This window comes from Vanderwaltozyma polyspora, genomic scaffold (genome assembly GCF_000150035.1).
Source record: "Vanderwaltozyma polyspora DSM 70294 KpolScaffold1031 genomic scaffold, whole genome shotgun sequence".
In the NCBI taxonomy this organism is placed as follows: Eukaryota; Fungi; Ascomycota; class Saccharomycetes; order Saccharomycetales; family Saccharomycetaceae; genus Vanderwaltozyma; species Vanderwaltozyma polyspora.
The window spans coordinates 64,651-79,488 of NW_001834679.1; the positions used below are offsets into that span (position 1 = coordinate 64,651).

General features: G+C 31.9%; 6 protein-coding genes across 6 annotated transcripts; 4 read left to right on the plus strand and 2 right to left on the minus strand.

Annotated features, from left to right (window-relative positions):
* Nucleotides 1–1,112: 1,112 nt before the first annotated feature.
* On the minus strand, nt 1,113–2,432 carry NAP1 (histone chaperone NAP1; the record flags this gene model as incomplete). Its single annotated transcript, XM_001645931.1, has 1 exon — nt 1,113–2,432. One exon carries the CDS (start codon nt 2,430–2,432, stop codon nt 1,113–1,115), a length of 1,320 nt encoding a protein of 439 aa, XP_001645981.1.
* A 1,525-nt stretch (nt 2,433–3,957) lies between these two features.
* Nucleotides 3,958–4,434, minus strand: ALB1 (Alb1p; the record flags this gene model as incomplete). Its single annotated transcript, XM_001645932.1, has 1 exon — nt 3,958–4,434. One exon carries the CDS (start codon nt 4,432–4,434, stop codon nt 3,958–3,960), a length of 477 nt encoding a protein of 158 aa, XP_001645982.1.
* Nucleotides 4,435–5,298: 864 nt separating this feature from the next.
* Nucleotides 5,299–6,765, plus strand: MTC1 (DUF5427 domain-containing protein MTC1; the record flags this gene model as incomplete). Its single annotated transcript, XM_001645933.1, has 1 exon — nt 5,299–6,765. The coding sequence occupies one exon, from the start codon at nt 5,299–5,301 to the stop codon at nt 6,763–6,765; it is 1,467 nt and encodes a 488-aa protein (XP_001645983.1).
* Nucleotides 6,766–7,424: 659 nt separating this feature from the next.
* On the plus strand, nt 7,425–7,958 carry LSM1 (Lsm1p; the record flags this gene model as incomplete). Its single annotated transcript, XM_001645934.1, has 1 exon — nt 7,425–7,958. One exon carries the CDS (start codon nt 7,425–7,427, stop codon nt 7,956–7,958), a length of 534 nt encoding a protein of 177 aa, XP_001645984.1.
* A 360-nt stretch (nt 7,959–8,318) lies between these two features.
* Nucleotides 8,319–9,449, plus strand: GCD14 (tRNA 1-methyladenosine methyltransferase subunit GCD14; the record flags this gene model as incomplete). Its single annotated transcript, XM_001645935.1, has 1 exon — nt 8,319–9,449. One exon carries the CDS (start codon nt 8,319–8,321, stop codon nt 9,447–9,449), a length of 1,131 nt encoding a protein of 376 aa, XP_001645985.1.
* A 2,727-nt stretch (nt 9,450–12,176) lies between these two features.
* On the plus strand, nt 12,177–14,171 carry Kpol_1031p32 (uncharacterized protein; the record flags this gene model as incomplete). Its single annotated transcript, XM_001645936.1, has 1 exon — nt 12,177–14,171. One exon carries the CDS (start codon nt 12,177–12,179, stop codon nt 14,169–14,171), a length of 1,995 nt encoding a protein of 664 aa, XP_001645986.1.
* Nucleotides 14,172–14,838: the final 667 nt, after the last annotated feature.

The window sequence follows — 14,838 nt, forward strand, 5'->3', positions numbered from 1 at the left end:
TGTTGTATTGCTAAATCCATTTCCCTTTCCCTTTCCCGTTCTACTTCATAGCAACAAGCAGATGAGTAGATTAACACCATCACCATCACCATCACCATCACCTGAACAAACCATGGCAGAGCACTGCACAGTGATGGCCCTGTTTCCCACTCTGGTTCAATTTCACAAGGTCAGTGGATACCTTGAATGTGAGTGACTTTGTTGCTTACAGCCGATAAGCGACGCTTTCTGCCCTTTGTCCAATCCCCTCACCCATCTCCCTGCGGGTGGCTGTCGGAACATCTCACCGGTGAGGGAAATTTCAACCCAACCCAAACGTACCCTACCGCTGTTCTTTCTCGGGCAGCTCAAATAAATGTAATGCAATACAATATAATGTAACACAATATAACACAATACAGTATAATATAAATAGATATCTATTTATATTATAATTACGCGTGTGTGTCTCTTACCCCATCAATCTCCGTCTCATTCATCCCCAAATCAACGTGGTGCAAAGATGCTCCCATGGACAGCAATATTGATATTCTATAACAACTCTTGACAATTTTCAGAGTGTCTGTGACAATTCATCAAAATTGTGGGAAATCGGAAAATATGAAAATGGGAAATGGCAAAATATGATTTCGGTCACATGCTCTAATTCATCCTCCCAACAACAACACCACCCCCCCCCCTCTCTCTCTCTCTTGAACTAAAAACTAAGAACTAAAAACTACAGCAAATATACGGTTTCGAACTCAACTAAAACTCATTGACTATATTGACTCTAATTGTGTTATGTTGTGATGTGGTCCCACCGCGTATTGTCGTTGACGCACTCACACTTACATTCACATATTTCAATGATTAGTTGAACCTCGTATTCCTGATCCTGCGCTATCCACCACCGTTAACGATAGAACGATCTAATATATTATAATAGATATATAAAATTATATATATATGTGTGTGTGTGTATATGTGTATACGAAAAATAAAAGTGTATAAATAAAACTGTTACTTTGTTTTGTTTAGTTCGGCTTGGCTCGATTCGATTCGACTCGATTTGTTCTTATTTCTTGGAATAAAAATTGTACAATTGGATAAATAAAACAAGTTTAGCCCTTTTATGATTGTTTACATTCTGGCGCTTCTTCCTTCTTACCAGCAAAATCATCGTCTTCTTCTTCCTCTCCCTCTTCCTCTTCATCTTCATCGTAATCCTCTTCATCTTCAAATTCTTCTTCTTCTCCATTATCGTATTCAAATTCTAATGCTGATCCGGTAAACCAATCAACCGCTCTAGGAATTAATTTATCTTTGATCTGTTCACCAATAGAGTAATCCAATGCTAGCCTTTGTTCCAAATCTTCATATTCTTCTTCTTCCTCTTCTTCTCCACCTTCACATTCTGCACTGTGTTGATGGGTTTCATCAATCTTTGGAGGGTCAAAAAAATTGAAAAAGGATTCAATAGGTGTGATCTTCTCAATTGTACGTACTTGCTTGGTAGACTTATTTCTTTGCTTTCTCATCTCAACCGACACAGTGACATTGGATTCATTATCAACCCATTTGATTTCATTACCTTCCGCATGGTCGTAAATGAAATCTCCGGAATATCCTAACTCGCTTTGATAGTAATATGTCTTGACCAACTCTTTGTTAGTGAAAAATGGATTCTCTTTATCATCAAATTCAAAAATTAATTTGAATCCAGGTTTACCGCTAGTACAATATTCTAATTTGACGTCAGTTAAATATTCCAATACTTCAGCATCACGGTCAGTTATAGTATCCGATACAACTGGTAAGTTCTCTAATGCAGTTAACCAAAATGATGGAACACCTTCGTATTCACCTTCGTCTTCTTCTTCTTCTTCTTCAGCTTCTTCTTCTTCATCCTCTGCTTCTTCATCCTCACCCCTTTCTAGATCTTCTAATTCTTTACCCTTGTTGATTTCTTCTTCTGTTGGTTCGATTTCACCTACAATCAATTGTTTACGATGTAAATGAACAGGAGCATACTTAGTTAGGTATTTCTGTTCCAATTCGAACATTTCGACCTGGAAGTCTTTTTCAATTTGGAACAAATCGGTCTGTAATGATTTTAATGCATATATTCTATTCTTTACAACCTTTGGCAAGTTTTCTACGTATCCACTATCTTGACCAATTAAAGATCCTAATTTTTCTTGAATAGATTGTAATAATAATGGCTGGTTAGATAAAACAGTCTTGATATCTTCTTCGTTGATAGTTTGAGGCTTAGAATCGTTACTTGAATCATCATTTGAATCAGCATTTGAATTGTTGGATTTATTGCCCTTCATCGGATTACCATTTTTAAAAAATTCCATATTACCTGCAGGGGTATTATGTGGAGTAGGAGCATTTTCTATCTTCATTGAAGATTTTGGCTTATTAACTTTAATAGGATCAGTCATAGTGTAATTTGATCTATTTTGATTTGAGTTTCAATAAAAATTTCTTGTTCTGATACCTCAGTTATTCTTTACGATATAACAACTTCTCTATAGCTAATCTGCTCGATTAATAAAATTTGATATTAGTGAATGACGTAATACCAAATACAATATCAAAAGTGTTACCTAGGATAGGATAATCAAACTTATAAAATTTCAATAGGAATCAAAGAAAAAAATAAGAAGAATAATGAAAAATGTCTTCGATATATATTAATCTAAAAACTTCTGGATATCTTATTTCAAAGGAAAAGATTGAAATTCTGTTTTCCAACTTGTATGAATAGAAAAAAAAAATCAAACGAACAAATTTAAAACGAGTATACTATTATGTATAAATTAATAGCAATATAGCACAATGTAATATGATATATAGATATATATATATATATTTCACCTTTCCACTTTAAAATATCAACACAGTTTAATGTAGTTTTAATTAAGTTCGAGTTAGTCTAGTTTAACTATCTTTAATATAAAACTGAAAAAAATCAAAAAATCCACTTCGTGTTAAACAGTTAATTTTTTTTTCCTTTCTTTCTTCTTCCTCTCGTCTGATTTAACTTCTGATTATTATAGACTATTCTCTTGTCTAGTCCTCTCTTGTCTAGTCTTGTCCTGTCTGGTCTTGCTTGTCTTTTCTTGTCTTTTCTTGTCTTGCCTTGTAATTTTTCAGTTGAAATAAAATTTTCCACTTTTTTTTTTCCTCTTCTACAGAGAGAGAATAACAGAGAGAGAGAGAAAGAGAGAGACCGTTAAAATATTAACAGCCATAGTGAAAGCTGAGCATATGTGATGATAGAATTCTATAGTAGTGTTAAAGTAGAAGTAGAAGTAGAGTAACTTATATCATATCACAATTAGTCGATGTCTCTTACAGTTTAGGTTAAATTGTGTGGGAGAGGAAAAAAAGTAATGCAATCGAATTTAATTAATAACCTATATTTGTTATTACAATTGCAATTGCAATTCGAAGTCTCAAGTGTTCCTGTTAATTAGGAATTAGTGATGTACTGAATAGGTCTAATTTATCTATTTACGTTATTCTACTTTAATCTCTCTGCATATTAATCTTATTTTCTATATTAAGTGGAAAAAAAAATGTTAAATACCTTGACGGTTATTTAAATTTAAATAGTTGTTTTGTATAGTTTTAATCGTGTCATCGGGTATGTCCCATTGACAGTTATGTTAGTATTGCTGGGTAGGTCTCTATCTGTTTTGTCCCAAAAGGCATCTCTTTCTTGTCCCATAATTAGATTTTGAGATGGGATGAGATGAGATGAGATGGGATGAGATGGGATGAGATGAGATGAGATGAGATGAGATGAGATAAAATGAGATGAGATGAGATGAGATGAGATAAAATGACATAAGATCATTCTATTTAAATCGAAATGTTATTTATTATAATAATGTACATATGGGTTTGATTTATTTATTTGTTTGTATGTTTATTGGTATTCCGTCTTATTACCATCTTTTATTAAAAAGTTGGACCACCTAGGGTAGTACCTTGACCTGTTTTTAATGTTAAACCTTGAGATGAAGTATCTTCAATAACATTCCAAAGAGCATCTTTCATCTTGGTCAATGGTGTCTTTTCTTTGCCATTACCTTTAGTCTTGTTAGATTCAACGTTCATATCAATATCTTCCTTGGCTTGAACATCAACTAACAACTTTCTTTGTTGTGCATATTTCAAGTTTCTTTCAATCTTTTTAGCTCTTTTTTTAGACAATGTCTTGGTTGTAATGCTGCTATTGTTATTGCTTTCTTTACCGTTAAAGTATAAATCTAATGGAACACTCTTGATTTCACCAGATTTAGATGCTTCACTGGATCTTTCAGGTTGTAATAACCCCTTTCTTTCACGATCAGCTCTTTTTTGACCCAATCTTTGAGATTTCTTATTTAAATTGACCGTTAATTTAGGTCTATTGATAGAATTTTTGGAAGGCATCGGTAGGAAATTTTGTTTATCGATACGACTGGGGATATTAAATACTGTAAAATACTATCTACTGAAGGACCCACTACGCAACAATATCATTCCCTGACTTGTAATTTTACTTGTTCATATATCAATTATAAATGTATAACTAGATAAACCTTTGGTTAGATGAGATGCGATGAGCTCTAAATCTTTCATGTTGACAAAATTTTCCAATACAATATCGTTGATAATGATCTAATATGACAGGCTTTTGACATTTTAAAGGCTGTGACTTTTATTGTAAGTAATAAACGAACCAAGAAGTGTGGTATATAAGGAAAAGATTATTCAGTAAACAATTGATCTTACATGATACTCCAGGGATAGATAAACAAATTGCATTATTAACACAATAGCAATACTTGTATACATGTCCTGTTATCTTTTTTCATCACATGGGTATTTATCTACCTTTAACTAACTGACCGTCAACAGTAGCAAAACTAAGCGAAACGGAGAATAAAATGAATATTGTGGTTACCCTTATTTAAACACGTGATGTTAACCGGGTAATGTACAAAATTTCAAATAATCTATGCAAATGTAAGGAAACTGCCAACATGGCTGAAATGAATGAATTAATGTTATGACCGTCTTTTAAAACAAATCATAGAAATAAGCTTAAAGATTATAATTTTTGAGGGTTAATCGACTATGGTGATATTGGATCTCAGTTCAGATTTTGTTCTAGATTTCAATTGTATATCATTGACTTATTTGAGTTTTTTGTGATAGAAATTAAATTAGATATATCAGTATCAATTGAATTTTTTTTAGTTAATTAATCCCTTGACGTTATTATATAAATAGAAACCTTCAAATTTTATAATTATGGCAGCTAAACCAAATACTGATGCTGATGAAGTCTTTGAATTCTTAGATTCTTTGCCAGAAGCAAAGAAAAATGATCAAAATGATCAATCAAAGGATAATGGTAAAAAAGATGAAGATATTCTGGACTTTTTAGATGAATTGGAAAAAAGTAATTTAGAACTAAATAAGAATAAAACAAATAGTGGTGATAGTGCTAATAATAATAAAAACAAGAAGAAAGCATCAAATAATACAAAACAAGAATCAAAACCACAATCAGTTGGCAAAGAAGAAACTAAAAAGGCACCAATTAAAAATAATGAGCAAAAACCTGTAAAGGAAGAAATTAAGGAGGTACCTTTAGATGAAGTTACAAACAAAGAAGAATCTATTAATGAAAATCAAGAACAAGATTCAGTTCCTAAGGAAGGTACCCCATTAAATGATCCTATTACCTCTTTTTCAAATTGGTGGTCCTCTTCAGGGTCTGCTGCAGTAACTAATATTTGGAATAAAACTCAAAAACAAGCTTCAGAATTACAAAAGAAAATTGTAGATGAACAATCACAAATTCCAATAAAAGAATTGACCTCTTTAACTTCCAAATTAAAGACATCTACAATCACAGATTTAGCAAATAGATTGCAAGAAATTGTTGTGGGTGAAACTGAAGAAGTTTTAAGAATTCATTTAGTGCATGATTTAGTCAATTATCCACTGTTGCAATACCATGTCGAACAGAAATTCCATGATGTTTTAAGTTCACAAGTTCAAGGTGGTATCAGAATCTTTGTAGATGAATGGACTAATCCAAATGAAAGAGAGTTATATGAAAAAGAAGTCGAGCCAACTTCAAAAGAATCTAAAAAAAGACAATTGAATATGTTCAATGGCAAGGTCGTTGAAGGTGAAAAATTGGCATTCGCAAACTTAGATAATGCTATTAAATTATTTCATAAATCCCGTGAAAACATCATAAAACAGCAAAAGGAAGCTAAACTAGCAGAAACAGATCAAGATCAAGAGTCAAAACAATCTGATACAGAAGCTGGGGATGAGGAAGATAATATTAGTGATATCTTCATTTCTATCTTGCCTGTTTCCGTACCAGGAACTAATAAGGATGACCCAATTAAAACTACCGATGGTAACGCACCAGGTAACTTCAGCTTTATTATCGTTTTGAAGGATATCACTAATGATATCACTTCTATTACTAGATCTCAAGGTTACCCATCAAAGTGGGCTGGCTGGTTAGAAGGTAGTTATGAGTTGACCTCAAAAGATGACGCAATTTCTCAAGCCAAGGAGAAAGATGAAAAGAAAAAACAAAGTAGTTCCAATGAAGAAGATGAAGAAGATGAAGAAGACGAATCAAACAATATAGATCCTAGCGAATGGGTTAAAGAATGGATCGAAGATGGTTTGAGTTTGACTTTTGGTATTGCTGCTCAAAACTATGTTATCGAAAGAATGGGATTCTAAAGCCATCTTTCAAATTTTAATATCAACCACTTGTCTCCATAATATAAGTAATTTAAATTTCATTCATATACTTAATTGCACATATTAACCTCACTTGTGATATATATACATATATATATATATATATATATATATGTCTGTGTATGTGCCAATTATGCTTTTAGACGCATTTGTGTGTCGTCATTCTCTAGTCCATATTGCCAAAGAGTATATCATTATATCATTTAAGTAAAGAAGTGATTCCATCAGATTTTCCCATTACTACATATTTATTTGGCAAACTTAACATTGGCCATTAATAAAATAAAATTAAGTCTGGTTGTCGTCACACTTGTTACTCTTAATAATCTATTGACTACAAAATCAATCACGTGATAAATGTTAAAAGGAAATACTACTTATTCCGGGTAATCAAGTTTTGTCTTCCTAAATTTCAAAATTTGACAGGAATTTTGTTAATTTTGAAAAATTATCGAAATATCAAACGTTGAGACCTATAATCCAATGTGATAAGTTCGTAAATATTACCTGTATATATGGTATATATTGATAAATGAAGGTAAACCTTGAATTATAATTAATTGTATGTATATCAATTAAGGGGCATATCATTTTTAGAATTATCTGTAAAGGAATTAGTCGGTGTACGCTCATTAGGAATGTCAAGTGATACTACAACAGACAGCAGTTTGTCTGGTTCATCTGGAGTAATTGAAAAAAAGGTTGGACATCATAATCAGTCTAAAAAAATTTCAGAAGGTGAAGCTGATTTATATTTAGACCAGTATAACTTTACCACAACGGCAGCAATTGTTGGTTCTGTGGATCGTAAAATATTTGTACTTCTACGTGATGGTAGAATGCTATTTGGTGTATTAAGAACATTTGATCAATATGCAAATTTAATATTACAACATTGTGTAGAGAGAATATATTTTACTGAAGAAAATAAGTATGCAGAAGAAGAACGCGGTGTGTTCATGGTTCGTGGTGAGAATGTAGTCATGTTAGGTGAAGTAGATATAGATAAAGAGGATAAACCTTTAGAAACGATGGAACGTATACCTTTTAAAGAAGCTGCAAAAACTAGATATAATAACAATGAGGCAAAATTCAAGGCAGAAACACGCAGGGGCAAGGAATTGGCCGCATATGGTTTGGTTTATGATTTCCATAAATCAGACATGTATTAATAGTATATAAAAGAAAGTAATAATAATATATCAATTTGTTAGTAAATTAACTACTTCTCTTGCTTAACTATGCTATTAAGCTCTGTTCCTATATTGAAAGCCTAAAATAGCTGTTATTTGGTCATTGTATACGAATTATGGATTTTGCTAATTTTCTTTTAATTCGTCTTTAGTATATTGAAAAAGTTTGATCATGTTTAAATTAGACCTCATCTCATCTCATCTCATCTCATCTCATCGGTTAAGTTTAAATTAACAGTTCGTTTAGATAATATTTGACTGTGAATTGGTTTCAAATTATTAGTTTGTATATCAACCAAGAGGTAGCTAAGATCTTGTGGCAATACTATAGAAAAAAAAATGACCTGCTTTACCGAATACAAAGATCTAATACAAGAAGGTGACCTAACTCTAATATGGATTTCAAGAAATAACATTAGAGCTGTTGTTATGAAGGCTGGTGAAAACTTCAATACTAGATATGGTTCATTTCCACATAATGATATGATTGGGAAACCTTACGGTTCTCAAATTGCCATTAGAACTAAAGGTTCAAATAAGTTTGCGTTTATTCATGTCCTACAACCTACGCCTGAATTATGGACTTTATCTTTACCACATAGAACTCAAATTGTTTATACTCCAGATTCTTCGTATATTATTGAAAGAATGAATTGTGGTCCTAATGCAAGGGTGATTGAAGCAGGTACTGGTTCTGGTTCATTCTCTCATGCATTTGCAAGATCAGCTCAAAAATTATTTACTTATGAATTCCATCAAGTTAGATATGAGCAAGCATTGGAAGAATTTAAAGATCATGGTATATTAGGCGATGCTTCTAAATATGGTGAAAATGTTACTATTACTCATAGAGATGTCTGTGAAAATGGATTTAGAATTAAACAAAATGATACTACTTCATTTGAGTTTGGTGAAGATGAGGAAATTGAAGCTAAGATAAATGCCAATGTCATTTTCTTAGATCTTCCGGCTCCATGGGATGCTATTCCTAATTTAAATGATGTCATAGCAAGTGATGAAAAGGTTGGACTATGTTGTTTCTCCCCATGCATTGAACAAGTTGATAAAACCCTTGAAGCCTTGGAAAAGTATGGTTGGACTGATGTTGAAATGGTAGAAGTCCAAGGGAAACAATACGAAAGTCGTAGACAAATGGTTAGAACTTTGGATGATGCTCTAAACAGATTAAAAGATATTAAATCACATAAATTGGAAGGTGTTGAGAGACGTAAAAGACTTTTGAATGAAACTATAAACGAGTCATGTGGAATTGATGATGGGTCTGTAGATGATAAAAGACCTAGCACTGGTAAGACAAAGTTCAATCCTTTTGGGAAGGGATTCAGAGTTAAAGAAGGTGATAAAGAATTTAAGTGGAAAGATGTGACAAAAGTTGAGTCAGAGATTAAATCACATACATCTTATTTGACATTTGCATCAAAAATTGTAAAAAAAGATAGATTGGCCTGAATTAAGAGGTCGATTTTTACTTAATCGAAAACTGTATCAAAAAAATAAAATTAAGCATTAATAGAATATATTGTTAAGGATAAATAGGCGCGATAATCCCTAACGTTATAAATCAAAACATAGTTTTGATATTTTGATTGCCTTTAGTAAGTAGTGTTCTAGCATATCTGTTTATTATATCGGTAATCAGATCTCCATTTTTGGACACAACTCTGTTGTCATCTTAAAGTTTTAATCGAATTCAAATTTTTTTAAGAACTTAATCAACTTATTTCATATTTGAGTTATGATGTTTTGTACTAAATTACGTAATTCTTTCCAGATAAAAGGTGATCAGTAATTGTGAGATATAATACAGGGATTTGACATTTAATAGAGTGTATAACAAGCTTCTTAATTACAATTTAGTATATATAATTGTTAATTGAATGAAAGAGTTGTGTTTCTAAATCATCAATAATAAAAAATCATATATTACAAGTGATCAAATGAATTGATTAATAGATTAATTAATTAGCCAATTTCAATAAAATTACAATTCCTAATTTATTTGTTCATTTCTCAATATGGACAATATTAACTAACAAAGTCATATATACAAAAATTCGAATGTATTTTGTAATGTACTTAATGAAATGATAATGGTTTCGCAATAGAAATATTTTACCAAGATATAATTGAAGCTATTTCACAAGCATCCGAGTTCCTATAGAGATCCATCACGCAAGTGTAGCTACGTTAATCCCAAATAATAATTAAACTTTTTTAGAACAAACAATATCGTACTTCATCCAATTTTCCTTCTAAAATAGGAAGCAATTAATTAAACTGCATTTTTTTATGACGTAATTCTATCTGAACATAGAAATAGATTCTAATTTAAGTAGCAAATTTCATAAATTCCTAATTTCATTTAAATTCGATTGACATTTCATTGGTTACTAAGATAATAATGCTTAGTTCGATCAGAACAAATTGCGTATTTTCAGTTTAAAGATCTTTAAAATTGTATTAATTGTGCTGGTTCGTCCTAGTGGTACCTTTAGTTCTTGAAATTTTATAATAAAACCTGTTTTAGTTAACCTATTTAGATTGATATTTCTACGGCTGCGTTTTCATCATTAAAATCTAAATCTTGCAAAGAGATATCGTACTAGAATGTATACAGTTGTTAATAGCTAAAGGCTAATAATGGATCCTTTTTATAGTGTTGTTTTAGTTACCAGTAGTACTAGTATCAATAGTTCGATCAATTCACATTACAAAACCAATTGTATTCAAAGCTAGGTATTTATTTGCTGCATAATTACTTCGCTCTCTCGATTTTATTCAAAGTAGCTTAATGTGTAACTCTCGATATTAAGACGCCTTAATGGTCTTAAATAAGATTTCTTATAGCTCCTAATTTCTTCTTGGTAGAGAGAGAGAGAGAGAGAGAGAGAAATAGATTGATACTGATATTAACACACACAGATATACATATATACCACTACAGGCAGATATGGATTTCTCATATATTGTAGGTGGCTTTAAAGGATATTAATCCTACTAAATTTATTGGTTTATGTTTAAAGAAATTTCAGTTACTCTTAATCATATTTGTAATTTAATAATATACTTCGAAGCACAGCATTTCTCCTTTCATTGTTAAGAGGGTTTTCCTTTAAATAGATATGAATCAAGATGGAAGATTACTTTACAACTAGTTGTGGTAATTTTTTTTTTGTTTGGATTCAATTTTGTCTGATGTTTTTTTTAAATTAATTCGAATTATTTGATTATATATATCTATCAAAATACCATTATTATAATTTCAAATTCTACGACACATGAATCCTTCAAAACGTATATTCATCTTTGATAAACTAAATTCAATTCTTTTACAATTCGTAATTTCTTAGATCTTTAAATTTTTACTTGAATAATATCAAATTAACAATTCTGTGGTCCCCTGCAATCCAGTATCTGCTTATAGGAATTTGATCCAACTACAATTCAAGTTGAGTTCTAAATAACTAATTCGACTCTAGATAAATATTTATAAACTATTCACTTGGTTTAATTTGGTATTGGCATTTCTCCAATCCTTATTCAATATTAGATTGCGGTGAAACGATAAACTTCAAAGAATTATAGTACAATATATTCTTTGTATACTAATTCCATCGTTGGCATTTTAAATTTTTAAACTGAATCAAAAATTTTCAACAATTAAACCTAGGTAATACTACACTAGTGTGTTTCTCTACATATTCTAATATCGTCATTCCTCTGTTTGGTTAGATATATTTAACATTTTTATATATCTTACCTCAAGGTTTCTTCATTACGTTAAAGTGAAGGTATCGCTTTTTATGAAGATTTCGTGAGAAACGTGATATTCTTCTGATATTTAATTATTAAAGGAGAAATTAAAGTGGAAGTTGACGTTATTGTCTATTAAATTTGATCTGGTTAAAACTTTGTATTATTACAAGATACTTTTGTATTTGAAGAAGGTCGATAGGATATATTAATATCTGTCACTTTTTAGTATCTATTTCAATAGGGTTGTAAGCTACAATTATTCCACCCTACTGATCTATATATATATTCATATATATATCTAGAATATATCACAAGCAAGATATTTTGGTTAATAATTTTATCTTTGGATTTGGGTTATATCTTTTATATTAAACATAGACTTTGTTTTGAGGACTTTAGGAGAAATAGTTGTATGTTGTGATGAGTGAGAAAATTGAGACTGAGCCAACACGTAGATGCGATCTTCCTGATGAAAAGGAATCATCTATTTCCGTTCCTTCTTCTGGTGCCTTAGGCTCTTCGATTAAAAGGGCTTCTTCGACATCTTCGTCTTCATCTTCTTCTGCTCAATATAGTAATATTAATGCAAATTTACATGCAAGAGTCAAGGCTTTTCAAGAACAAAGAGTGCTGAGAAGGTCAAATAGTGATAAGAATAATTCTGAGAAAAATAAATCAACGTCAAATCCTAATAGTGTTAATTTTGATTCAAAAACTGAAAAACCTCCAATTCAATTAGAGGATCACATACGAAATTTAAATTCAGCTTCAAGTATACAACAAATTGTCAATAAGCCATTACCACCATTACCACCATTACCAAAATCTGAGGCAAATGAACTTCCTGCAGTTCCAACAAAAGATATAGAAACCGATATGCAAAATAATATACTAGCTGTCCCAACAGATACACCAGAATCTATAGTGCCATCTCAAGTCAATAAAAATACTTTAAACCCGAATAGGACAGCTCCAAAAAGACCTCCTACAATGAGGCCAATGGGTAATTTATCAAATATCTCAAACAGAAATATTCCACAGAGACCTGTTCAAAGCTTAAGTCAACGTCGTGGTTTAAAACTTCCACCTGGTGGGATGTCTTTAAAATTATCAAATAAACCACAAGCACCATCAAATAATTCAACTGGAACTGTACAACAACATGAATTTGCTGCTAGTCCTTCAAATGCAAACCAACCAAAACCTCTTTCAGGGAAAAAGTCAAACCCTGGTTCCTTAGTGAATGCAGTCCAAAGTACTTCAACTTCATCAAGTGCTGAGGATAGAGCAGATACTGAAGGTACAAACCCTAGAAGTTTTAATAGTAATGGCAGTGATTCAAGCGGTTCCGGAGGTCTATTTGCCAATTTTTCAAAATACGTGGACATCAAATCTGGTTCATTGAATTTTGCAGGTAAGCTATCTCTATCTTCTAAAGGTATTAACTTTAGTAATGGTGTAAGTTCAAACATTTCTTTGGATGAATTAGAATTTTTAGGTGAATTGGGTCGCGGCAATTATGGTACAGTTTCCAAAGTACTACATAAGCCAACCAATGTCGTCATGGCAATGAAAGAAGTTAGGCTAGAGTTAGATGAATCCAAGTTTAGACAAATTCTAATGGAGTTGGAAGTATTGCATAAATGTAATTCTCCATGTATTGTTGACTTTTATGGTGCATTTTTCATAGAAGGTGCAGTTTATATGTGTATGGAATACATGGATGGAGGTTCATTAGATAAGATCTATGATTCTTCGAAAGAAATAGGAGGTATCGATGAACCTCAACTTGCATATATTACAGAATCTGTCATTAGAGGGTTGATGGAATTAAAAGATGGGCATAATATAATACACAGAGACGTCAAACCGACAAACGTATTATGTTCAGCTTCCCAAGGTACTGTTAAATTATGTGACTTTGGAGTCTCCGGTAATCTGGTGGCTTCATTGGCAAAAACGAATATTGGTTGTCAATCATACATGGCGCCAGAAAGAATTAGATCGACTAATCCAGATATGACTACATATACGGTTCAATCTGATATTTGGTCATTGGGTTTAAGTATATTGGAAATGGCACTTGGTAGTTATCCGTACCCACCAGAGACCTACGATAATATCTTCTCACAGCTGAGTGCAATCGTAGATGGACCACCGCCAATTTTGCCTCAAGAGAAATTCAGTAAAGAAGCACAAGATTTTGTTTCTCTGTGTTTACAAAAGGTTCCTGAAAGAAGACCTACGTACTCATCACTTCTAAATCATCCATGGTTATTGAAATATAGAAACAAAGATGTTCAAATGGGTAAATATATTACTGAGAGAATAGCAAAAAGAGATGCTTTATTAAAGAAAATCGGTGAACCTGAATTACCAAGATACCTACCGGCATTACATATGGGAGGTTTGTAACATTGAAACATAATCAATCAGAACTCAGAGCAAGACAGTATTGTGGGAATTAAACTCTACATACCTATTTTCTTACTTTGTTCAGCACACAAATACATATATAACAAAACATTGGCAAGGTGTATATATAAATCTATATAAACATCGAGTGGTTAGAAATAATTGCTCTACCTTCATATTAGCATCTGTTCATACTTATGTAGTATCACGATATAACTAACTCATTTTGAGCGTAACATTACCCACGATACAAGTATTTCTCCTCACTTTGGCATCAACTGACGCTAGTCTTGATATATAGTTTTAAAGTTATTTCACCCACTGCAGTACCCCTAACTATAATTCGAAATCAATATATTCAAACATGGAAATATACGTTAATTAGTTAATTAAATATCTAAAAATGTATACATATAGAGAAATATCGATTTTTACTATATCATCCTCTTAAATCAAGTTATCAACATGAACCTCCCCCATTCCCCATCCCTTCGGTAACAGTTCTTGTTGCTAGAAACACTACTAATCTGGACTCGAAATCACTTAACTCTTGACCTAATCCATTTTAATTTTACCTAACCTTATCTTAATGCCTCTTGAAACAATTAAGAATAGTGTTGGTCGTGGTGGTGGTGGTGGTAGTGGTGAAGATGTTGGTGATGGTGAT